Source organism: Cynara cardunculus (assembly GCF_001531365.2).
Source record: "Cynara cardunculus var. scolymus isolate 2C chromosome LG 10, CcrdV1, whole genome shotgun sequence".
Taxonomy (NCBI): domain Eukaryota; kingdom Viridiplantae; phylum Streptophyta; class Magnoliopsida; order Asterales; family Asteraceae; genus Cynara; species Cynara cardunculus.
Window position 1 is genome coordinate 24,812,442 of NC_037537.1, and position 12,080 is coordinate 24,824,521.

The window sequence follows — 12,080 nt, forward strand, 5'->3', positions numbered from 1 at the left end:
AAGCGCTTACCAGGTGAATTGTTGCATACAATGTCGTTTTGATGAACTAAAATCTTACCCGATAAGTAAATACTAGTGTTAAATTTTACCCGTAAGCACTTATCGGGTAAGTGTTTGGTAAATAGCCCCTTAATCATTTTGTATTAAACCATTCAGCAACTACCAAACAGTCAATTCTTTTATCTTTCGCTTTGATTAGTGGTTTTTGGGCATACCAGACTTAACTGAATCAAATATAAATACCAACCTTAATTTTGAAAATATCGTATATTATTATCAAGTGAACATTTAAATATCATTTAATTATTAATTTAATTATATAAATAATGACATCATTTCACCAAATTCTATGCATGCCACTAAAAGCAGAGTATCTTCTGTCAGGGATTTTATTTGTTTATTTGCAAGATATTTTTTTTAAATTATATTCTACTCATTTATATACCAAGAATCCAATGTAAAAAAAACACACAATTAAAAAATCAATATGTATTTTTATTAGAAAATAAGTATTTAAAATGCCCACTTTATTATTTATATACAGTATATACGATTGGGTTTATGTGAAACCAGTCGGTTTTCGTGAGACTCGTGACGTCAGGTAACTTGAAACTTTATAGCAAGACATTGTGAATGTAAGAAAAATTTGAACTTTTATAGCAAAAACACTGTGAATGTTACATTTACAGTGTTTTACTGTGAAGTTTCACATGGACGGACCTACTGAGGATCGAGCGGGGTTCTGTGCACCCGCTCATTTGATTACCGTAGAGGGAAAAAATGTAGACGTCTTGAAGATGCTTCTGCTTGAGTTTTAGGGTGCTCTTAAATATTTTAAAACTAAGGGGTTGTTTGATAGTTGTTGAATGGTTTAGTACAAAATGTTTAGGTTATCAGAATGATTAAGAGGCTCTCATGATATAGTGCAAAATAAAATATAATTGTTTGGTAATTATTTACAATGAAATTAGGGCGTTGAATGGTTAATAGAGACTCATGATACAAAATCATTCAGATGATTTTAGAACTATTAAGAGACATATTTTTTTTTGTCAAACAAAATTCACTTCTTAACGATTCAGGTGTTACATTTTAATAGAACTATTAAGAGGTATTTATTACATTCCCTAAGCTTGTAACAAAAACAAGAAGTTGGTGGAGTTGCTTGCCTTAGCGGAATTAATACTCCTTATAAAGGGGGGTTTAGGTTGGATTCCAACTTAATGCACATTATTTAATTTTTTAATTAGCGACTCTTTATATAAGGGGCTGTTCGTTTGGCTCTTAATGGTGACATTAAGAGCCAACCTTTTAATCGGTAAGAGGTAAAGGTTGTTTGGCAAAAAAAAAACAAATCTCTTAATGGTTACATTAACCTCTTAACCATTTTGTACCTAGGGTTTCACTAAACCATTCAGATTTCTTTTTTCCAACTCTGCCCTCTACAATAGCCGCTTCACATCGCATCCCCCACGATCGTTCGTTCTTCTGTTCACCGTCTTCCCCCCCCCCCTATCGTCCCTTTTCCGGTCGTCTCCTCCGGTCGCCGTCTTCCAGCTGCTCCTCCAGTCGCCGTCTTCTAGCTGCTCCTCTTGTCGCCGTCTTCCAGCTGTTCCTCCGTTCGCCGTCTTCTAGTTGCGCCTCCGGTCGCCGACCCTACTACTTCCTACATCTGCTTCCTATACCTTCCTTTTCCAGGTTTTTCATCGCCTCCCCTACTGCTTCTCTCTACCAGATTAATTAGGGCTATTTGTTAATTAGGGCTCATACGTTAATTAGGGTTGTTTGTAGGATGCGTTTTAAATGGATATATGCATAGGTCTGTTTGTTGATAAATGGGTATATGCATCATGATTTTGATACATCCTAACATGGTAAGCTTGTTCATAACTTGGTTATGAAATCATGATGATACATCCTAACATGGTAAGCTTGTTCATAACTTGGTTATGAAATCATGATGATACATCCTAACATGGTAAGCTTGTTCATAACTTGGTTATGAAATCATGATGATGCATCCTAACATGGTAAAATGGTAATATGTAGTTATATTTGTAAAATAATTGTTTTATTCAGATATCTGTCAATCAGCTCTATTTCATTAGTACTAAATCATTCAGAGGGTTAAAATGGTAATTTATTGTCATTCAAAGAACAGTTACCAAACAACATTATTTCATTCAGCACTTAACCATTCTGACATTCTTAACCATTCTGCATTAAATCATTCAGCAACTGCCACACATCCCCTAACATTTAATACCATATCAAATACTCTACTAATTTTATACTTAAATAACATTTAATAACACATTGAATACTCTATTAATTTCATATTTGATCATTAACTTTCTCTAAAATGATTTTCTAATTTGCTTTAATTATGATTATGACTCAAAATTCTAGATGCATAAAAGAATCAAAATAAGATGCATAATTACTTATAATTTGCAAAACATCATATTTAATATTATAAGTTCTAAATTGAAAAGTAAAGCCCAGTCAATATCGAATACTAAAAATTGGATTTTTTAAAAAAAAATTAACCAAAAAAATAAAAAAGTTTCTTGTAACGGTAGAATTTAGCTAAAAAACACATCACACATAAGATGTAGTTTTATGTTTTGCTCAAAAGATCAAGATCAATTCAATTTAAAAAAATGAATTATTCCCAAAATTGACATAATTTAACTTTCTTTTGGGTCAAACCATGTTCACTTTTCCTCCAATCAAACCCGTGACTTTTTTGGGATTTGATCCACCTTAAAATGCACCCGCTCAAGAAAATTTCTAGGTCCACCACTCAAGTTTCAAGTGTAAAAAGACAGTATCATGGGTCTCAAAAAAACAGATTAGTCTCACATAATTCAAAATCACGTTACATATTATGTATAATCTTTAAGTATGAACACCAAATATGGTTTCTATGGTCCCAAACAAAGTAGATAGGCATGGGAACTAGAACCGTCTTCTTGGGGAACCCACTAAACTTATCTTTTTTAGATAAAAAAGATAAGAGAACCGAAATCGTTTACTCAAACAATTAAGTATGATGCGATTTTGTTCAAATATGAATATTTAATACCTTATAAAAGCAAAAGAAATTGAAATATGTGAGATTTAAATATGGACCAATTTGGATCGATTGTGGTGTTTAACACATCGGAGAAAAAAAATCCACGATTCCCCGTTAGAGACGGTGATGGGGATGTGATTATATTCCCCAAAAAAGTATAATACTAGTCCACAAAGTAAATAACAAGAAGATAAAGATCAAAGCATACACAAGAAATCTATACAAACACCATGATTTAACATGGTTCCATGATACCAAAGGGCCTTTGGCCTAACGGTGTCATAGTCTTTGGCCTCCTAGGAAGTCAGGGGTTCAAACCTTACCAAAGGTGAGAAAGGCGTGTGAATTTGTTATATTTGCCGTATATAAATATTATATACTTAAAAAAAACATGGTTCCATGATAATGTACTGTACATCCAAAGAGGGAGCGATCAGATATATCACCATCTGAAGGAGGGAGATTACAACCACACCTGTTACAAAAATCTTTGGATCCAAAGAAAATCAACAAACTTGGGGGAAAACACACACAAAGAACACCTAGCAAAACACCTACTGTATTTTGAAGGTACAAAATATCAACAAAGAGGTGGTAGAAAGTGTTCTAATGTTTTGGAGGAGAAGTGGTTGTCGAAATGGTTGTAACAACTAACAAGTGAAGGTTCTAACTTTTAAACACAACAAAATATCTAGATATTTTATCAATTTCACAAATAAAGAGATATGGGTTTACTGTTTTTCACAAAACAACCAAGAAACCGCAAGTCAACGCCGTAATGCACTTTTTCTTGCGGTGCTGCAAGTTACGGCATGTCCTTCTGGTGCCACAAGATGCGACTTTGACTTGCTTTTTGTGCATGACGCATGTCTTTGCGTTTTGCCGCAAGCTGTGGTGTCTCGATCTGTTTTTGTGGTGGACTGCTTTTCATTTGGACGCGTTAGAAAATGTCAGAAACTGCAAGGAAAAGTGCCTTGCGGCATTGACTTGCAGTTTCTTGGCTATTTTGTGAAAGGAAAAAATTTGGAGGTGGCTAAAAAGTAAAACTTTTCCCCAAGTGCTTATTTATGATAATAACCCGCGAATGAGATATGGCCTAAACAGAGCCGTTCCTTAGTATATCAAATGTGTGATTTTGAACAAGGACCCCAAAATTTTAGGGCCCAACTTTACATTATTTAAGACTTTCATTAATGAACGTAAACCTATAGGCCACTTCAGTTCCTCTTTGCCTCTCTAAGTTCTATCAAAAGACAAAAGTCATACGTCTCATCATCGCTTCTGTAATGAATCTTTGTTATCTCATTTTGCGGTGTAATCAAAAGCTTTAGGTGTAACACGGCTTCCAAAAAGACTGGAACGTCCCTAGGCCTAAAGCATAGTCAAATGAAGAGGTATGGCCTAAAGCATGAGTGAACACCCCATTGATGTCAACCCTTTTGTGCAGCATCAATATGTAACATGGATTCATATTACAACATTCTATGCATGAATATGTGTTTGCATATTTTCGGGTTTAAACTAAATTTATGTAATTTGAGCTGAACCTAATGCAGCTTTAACAAAAGCCGTTTGCGACACTTTATATGTTATAATAATTCTAATAAACTACAAAATTCAACCATTTCGATCCTTAAATCACATATTAATGGCTCAAATAATTACCTGTGTGCCATTGATCCTGTTAGTCATCCAAGCCAGAGACTCCGGACTTCCTAAGCCGGCAAACTCTTTTGCGATGACTCCGGCCTTGTTTATGTTGTTCCCATTCGTATGCCCCTCTAAGCACCTTATTCCCACATGCCTACAAGTAAACGACCTATTCTTGATCAACAAACAAAAGACGCACACTTCAACTTGAAGCAAATCCTTTAAGTCATATAATCATCCAAGGAACAAAACCAAATAGACTTGGCATATCCCACCCGGACCCGGAGATAGGATCTTGGGGTTAAGATGTATGCAGACCTTACTCTCTGTCCCAAGAGACGGAGTGGTTGTTTCCAACATGACCCACGCTTGCAAAAAAAGAAGAATAAGCATAACTAAAATGCACAAAAAAAAAAGTGGGTGTTTTAGAACAGAGTTACAAAGGAAATGCAGAGAGCTTATCTAGCTCAAAACACACAAAAGAAATCAGCAAACCTGTCTGAAGACTCTGGACTCATGTAAAGAATAGAGTTATCAAATTATTTATCAAGTTCAAAGATGCTATTACCAAATTTATAGTTAAAAAATAGCCTCTATCATCTCTTCGACTGTCAAAGTCGTTAGGAAGAGGTGGGGGTTGGAAGGACTATAAACAGCTCAATAAACATGTAAGCACGGCATCATAGAACTGACCTTGCATATGTGTTGTGTCCACAAATCCCGATCTATCAATTTTGATCCTTTGGTATCATTGCTTGCCTCGAAATCAGGCACCAAATGTGTGCTCTTATCAAAATAAGATTTGATAATTTGGATTGAAGGTTCAACCACATTTACAGTCCATGACTCTTCCGATAAACCTGAAAATAAGGGAAACCAAATATGGTCGAGATGAAGAGGTACTCCTAGCTACTTCCTAGGTCCCGTGGAAACTGAAACACTTCCCTCTTACCAAAGTGTCATTGGCCCAGCAACATATGGTAAATCCCAACCTCGCTGGAGGTCAGGGTTCAAGTCTCAGGAAAGGCAAGGGGTGTGTGTGATTTTGTCATATATAAATATTATATATTTAAAAAGACACTTCCCTTTTTGGGAAAGATTCCAGGTAGAAATTGCATATTTGTTCATCATCATCATTAAGTTGATGGTGTTCATTTTGGGGCCACAGAATTTCTTTAAATAAGTTGATGGTGTTGATTTGGGGCCACAGAATTTCTTTAATTCTGTTTATTTTGAAGAGTATTTTAAAAACTTTGACAAACCATATGCAATGCAGGCAGTACTATTTACCGATACCATAGACTACAAATTGAACTTAGGGATGGGACTGAGAAACATACATGAAAGACATTTTGTTGCATCAACATAATGTATCTTCCACCCAAACAATGTTTGCAGCCGAACAAGCCTTCTTTTCTGGGCACAAAAGAATTAGAAGTTCTAAATCATTCCAAATCATTATAAGTTGGAAGGACAAAATATGTAAATTTGAATATGTTATATATATATATATATATATATATATATAGTCCTACAACTAATAATTAATAAACGGAGCAGCTTAAAGATTATTTACCTGACGACGAACAAGTCTTTTGGTATTCAACTTCACTTTGTCAATGGCATCTTGAAGAAGCTGTTTCAGTGGGTCCTCACCGGCAGTACTCAAAACTGTATTCATGTTTTCTTTTAACTTTTCAACATATTTAACTGCTGACACTTGGTCAATGATACCATTTTCTGTGCCACTTTGACCTACGGAGAGATAAGCTTTTAAGAAATGCTCAAACTCCCTGACACCAATGGCTTGCCGTAAACCTCGAGTGTAATCCGCATCGGGGTTGAAAATATCATAAACTTCCTGAAGCAAACCTGAATCGACCATCTGATCTACCCTCTGCTCCACATATTTGTCTATAACAGTGAGAGAAGCATCCACGCATATAAAACAACAGTTGTATCTCAAACTATCAGCATTGCCCCAGTTCTGCTCTGCCACATGCATGATTATAACTCAGTGAAATAGATAAGCTATTTTACATGGAAAATTGGGGATTTTCAAGTTCAGTTAAGGAACTCAACAAGTTCAGATTATTCATGGTGCATTTTTGGAAGAATTAGCAGTACCAACCTCCATGGTCTGCTCCTGAAGATATTTGCTAGGAAGAACACCAGAGCAAGCATATAAACGAAGGTATTGACGTATCTGCAGAAGTTAATTGACAATTGGTATACCAGAATTGCAAAATTAAAGACTTGTGAGTGAATATCACTCCTACAGAGATTGTAAGCAAGACTTTGGAAAATCCTGCACTGTACACAACAAATATTGCAGCAGACGTATAGATGGAAGGGATTCACAAGCCGAGGGTTTGCACGGAAACAACCTCTGTACTCCTTGGGGTAGCGGAAACGCCTACATCATACCCTAACCAGACCCTACTTTCGAGTGGAATAAACCGGGTACGTTCAGTTTATATATAGATGAAAGGAAACTAAGGAAGTATCACAACCAACCACATAATCACAAATATTGGACAAATTCTTCTCTCAAGATTGACGACTACTGCAAACCCATTTATGGGTGCCCAGTAGATGATGTGTCTAACTGGGCAGATATAGATTTTTTTCTTTTTCTCAAAGGGCAGATACAGATTTATGACCCATTGTTTAAGGCAACCGGCACCATAAGGTCATGCTAGCAAATGTTAACACATTTCAATGCTCATTGCACACATTAACTCTTGTGCAATGTAAATATAATCACAATTAAATATCTTTAAAAAAAATTGAAATCAAGAAAGTTTTCGCATGGTATTTGATTCTATTTCATGATAGGAATTAGATGAAACAATGTTAACCCGTTATCTATCTTACTCGTAGAAAATGCAAAACGATGAATGCAACCATGTCTCTCCAAATGCATGGGCATCCGATGCGATGCTTAGCCACACAGTAGACAGTTGCACAGAAGTTCCTCAACATCTTACTGGTTGACCCACAACACACTTTTGATGACCAAACCCCAACTTAATTCAGAAGAACACCGAGGCCCTCTTCAATGAATAGAAGAACAATTTTGAATAAATGGACTAATGGAGTAGTGGACCCACTTACCTTTCTATGGTCATTTGGATGAATTCTATTTGCTGCAACTGGATCAAGATCCTTCAGACTATCATAACTATAGCTAAAATTTCCTTGCTCTGGCATAACTGCAATATGTTGTTGTTTATCTCCTGTTCACCAAAAAAGAGTTTATCGGCAATTTCATGTCTACCTGTAAAAAATGAGCATAAAAATATGAAGTAGAAAAAATGTTGTTTACCATAAGTTTCACCTAAGCAGCTTTCATCTGTATCTTCAAGTGAGTCATCCAAAAGAAAATGACTGACAAGTGCCTGAATATAGCAACAAGAACAACGAACAAAACTACACATTACACTATATCAAAGATTGAAAGTCTATAAGCTTTAGATAAGATGAAGTTTCGAAAAGCTAGCTTAACCATAAAAATCTCTTCATCTCCAAGATAAATGGTTTGATGCTTATGGCTGTATTACCTCCATCTCATTTGAATAAGTATTATTAGCAATAAATTAGTGGAAGAGGAATAACACTAAAGAAATGTGGCTTGTTTCTTTATTAGTCTGTGCCTAACCTATTACCAAGCTGGTTTCAGGCCATGATTTATTTCCCTTCTGCACGTCGTGTTCAAGCATTCATTTCCGCTCTTTTCTTCATCATTCTTCCTCCCTCGGTTCACATTTCAGCAGAGTGAGGCTCCAAACAAATTTGTATTACTATAAATATTTTTTTGTCATTACCCATTTTATCCCCCCAAGGCCCAAGTTCTCAATTTATACTTACATCCTATAGGACCTATACCGATAATTCATGTCATAACCTAAGCAGGGCATGCACTTCAAATCAGATATAGTAACAATAACATTTACTCATTATTAGATTTGACTTCAAGCAACATACTCAAACAGGAGCTGTTTAGAACCTCAAACCTTGTATAAAAAGGAATGAGTATTCAGTGTTGCATGGTAATAAGGCAACCGCAGAATAGATTCGTTTTCATCTTCTCTTATCATCTCTCACGAGCTTGCCCCAACTAATTTGAGGTGAAGGTCTCACTGAGCTCTTGAGCTGAGTCCATTTCTCTATCACAAACTTTATCAAATCACATAGAAGTTCCTCAATACATCATGCACTGTCTATGAGTTTATAAAAAGGCTTAAAAACAAGTACATGACCACATGGCCAGGTTAAAAAGGCTGGGGCATTGCAAATTAAAGAACCTATCGTGACAAATATAATAAATAATATTTACCTGAATATAATAATTTGTGCCTCCAACAATGACTGGCAAGTGGTTCCTGGATGTTATATCATTGATAAGCTGAAAAGCATATATGAATCTCTTTAGATAATAAAGAATGTTGTAGCTATGAGGACTGCAATCATGCAGTAATCTAAGGGCGTGTTTGGTTTGCAGGAATTGGAGGGATTTGGAGGGATTTGGATTTGAAATCCATTCCAACCCTGTGTTTGGTTTGCTGGATTGTGAGGATTTGAAATCCATGGATTCCTTTGAAATCCCTTAAACGCTGGATTTGGAAATCCTTTGAAAATACACGGGATTTGAAATCCATTCCCTTACATCGTCTCCATCTTCTCCCACAKCATACATGCTTGCCCTAACTCGTCTCCATCTTCTCCCACAGCTTACATCGTCTCCCTTCGTCTCCGTCTCCGTCTCCGTCGCCCTTCATCTCCCTTCGTCTCCGTCGCCATCGCCCTTCGTCTCCGTCGCCGCCTCCGTCGGTGGTCGTCGCTCACCGTCTCCGTCGCCCACCGTCTCCGTCGCCCTTCGTCTCCCTTCGTCTCCGTCTCCGTCGCCGTCGCCCTTCGTCTCCGTCGCCGCCTCCGTCGGTGGTCGTCGCTCACCGTCTCCGTCGCCCACCGCCTTCTCCCATCACTCAACAGGTGAATCCCTTTTCCCCTTTTCGATTTCTGTAGTTCTCAATAATTTGCTTCATTGAGGAATCCTGTACAGACCATAGACAGTTGCTAGCTCTTTTGAGTAAGGAGACCCAATACTACAAATCCTACAAACCAAACAGACGAATGAATTTCAAATCCAATCCAATCCAAATCCCATGGAATCCAAATCCCTCATAGGAATCCAAATCCCTCAAAAACATTCCTGCAAACCAAACGCACCAAGTATTTTGGACAGCGTTAAATCATCTCTCAGTGATGAAAACGGGTGCAGTTCTCAACCATTCCATTAAAAACAATCACATTCTTTCCATCCAAAATGTAAGAACCAATCAAAATGCTGAATTGGCTGGCTACCAGTTGACCACTATGCATTACCAAAAGTACTTTCTTATGATCACAAAGATGTTAAGGCTAAAACATGAGTACCTTCTTTGCACATGAAAACGACTAGGTCATTCAAATCAAGTGCATACAAATTTCAAGCCAAAACAGCAAAACAAACATAAAAATCTCAATGAAGCCGCTGAATTGACAGTTCTCGTTTAAATTTAATCAACAAACACATGCTTTATGTGTATATACAGAGGGAAAGAACTCACGGGAATCGCATAATCCCTAAAATCCTTTGCAGTGAACTCGACCATAGGGCTGATCGTACCCAAGAGATGGTGCGGCACTCCTACATAGGCAGAGAATCACAAATGAATAATTGATTCATCAATGCAAAAACAAAGAAGACATTCAATGGTGTAATATCATCAAATTGATTTCAAGTAACAGATCGATTGAACCTCTCTGATCGTGAAGTGGAACTTTGTTGGTGAGAACATCTAATCCTTCATACACCTATTCAGAAAGTCACGAAACAAGGAATTAATTAGTTGATACAAACATATATATGTTTGTATTTGTATGTATGTGTACAAACCTGCATGGAATCGGCGTTAATGATTTCAATAGGAAATAGTGAAGCTAGGTCAATGGCGAGACGAGATTTCCCCGAACCAGTTGCTCCCATTATCACGACTAGTTTTGGCTTGGAATTCGCAATTCTACTTTCTCCTTTCTGGTTCGGAACTCCATTAGGGTTTCTGAGACTGTCACCCTCCATCTCCATCTCTCCTTTCTTCTCTTCTCCGATGCGGCCGCCGGAGATAAATGGATTTGGAATTGAAAGGCAAAGGGGTCTGAAGTTTAACTTTATTACTCTAAGGTCCCTATATTCCCGTTGGCTTTCCATAATTGCCCTTAGACATTAAATAACGGAAAATGGTGATACATAAAGTTGGTGTCGTTAATGAACCGAACATTTGGTGAACATTTTTTAAACGGATCACAGAGAATACTGAATACGTTTATATTTGTTTATTTAATAAAGAATAAACATAAATACATTTTTTTTGTTTGTTTAAGGATGTTTGGGATTGCTTATTTAAAAACAATGTATGTGTTTTTTGTAAAAATGTTTATCAACTTATATGATGGCAAACTGGAGTTTTATAAAAAGTGTTTGAATTATCTTATGACGGTACCACACCTGATAAGTTGATAAAATATATGAGATTCCTTTTACTTTTCTCATACAAATATTGAAAACTCCTTGTTACCGGTACCACACCGGAATAAGTTAATAAGTTAGAATAAAGTAACTTATTATAAACTTCTTATTGTCGGTGTCAAACCGATATAAGCATTTCTTTTTTCTTCTCCATACAAACACTAAAAATTTCTTATTATTGGTACCATACCGAAATAAGTTAATAAGCACTTCAAATAAGCAATCTCAAACACCCCCTAAGTTAAATGAACGGAAACAAGAACGACATTCTCGTTCATGAATGTTCGTTATTTATATAGAGGTAGGTTCATACGAAAAATGATACCTAAATAAGAAAATAAGGAAATGACCAAACCACTTACAAATTCACATGTGATTTTACATTAATCGGTACATTTGCATTTGTATTTATAAATTAATAGACAAGAGCGCCATCTTGAATCGTTAGTTCGATTAGGACTACCTCCTGTACCATCTTTGTCATATCAATCGTCAACACCTTAAATCGTTTTTGAAATAAAAAGTAAGTTTATAGAATATAAAAGCATATATATACTATCTATACTATATTATAAAGCATTTGACTAAAACTCTTAAAAACTTTTAAAACTCTTAAAAACTCTTAAACCCGTTCATCCCTATCTGATTTTATCCCATATCTGAATTCGTGTAATTAACTGCAAATAAACACAATCAAATACAGGATAAACATCTCATTTTAAATATAAAAAATCTAAAATATAATTAGGATAATCATTAAGTTCTAACAGAATACTTAAT

The 12,080-nt window shown here is 36.1% G+C and overlaps 1 protein-coding gene across 4 annotated transcripts; it reads right to left on the minus strand.

Annotated features, from left to right (window-relative positions):
- Positions 1–3,283: 3,283 nt before the first annotated feature.
- On the minus strand, positions 3,284–10,887 carry LOC112519842 (tRNA dimethylallyltransferase 2). Of its 4 annotated transcripts, XM_025128143.1 has the most exons (12): positions 10,671–10,887; positions 10,534–10,588; positions 10,342–10,421; positions 9,069–9,137; positions 8,058–8,130; positions 7,847–7,968; positions 6,861–6,935; positions 6,306–6,716; positions 6,070–6,145; positions 5,423–5,589; positions 4,745–4,883; positions 3,284–3,567 (listed from the first exon to the last, which is right to left on the minus strand). In XM_025128143.1, the coding sequence occupies exons 1-11, from the start codon at positions 10,857–10,859 to the stop codon at positions 4,764–4,766; spliced, it is 1,437 nt and encodes a 478-aa protein (XP_024983911.1). In that variant the 5' UTR covers positions 10,860–10,887; the 3' UTR covers positions 3,284–3,567; positions 4,745–4,763. The 4 variants fall into 4 exon arrangements, with proteins under 4 accessions (XP_024983911.1, XP_024983910.1, XP_024983913.1 ...); XM_025128142.1 differs by lacking the exon at positions 3,284–3,567 and having other exon boundaries at positions 4,352–4,883; XM_025128145.1 differs by lacking the exon at positions 3,284–3,567 and having other exon boundaries at positions 4,352–4,883; positions 9,069–9,114; positions 10,671–10,824.
- Positions 10,888–12,080: the final 1,193 nt, after the last annotated feature.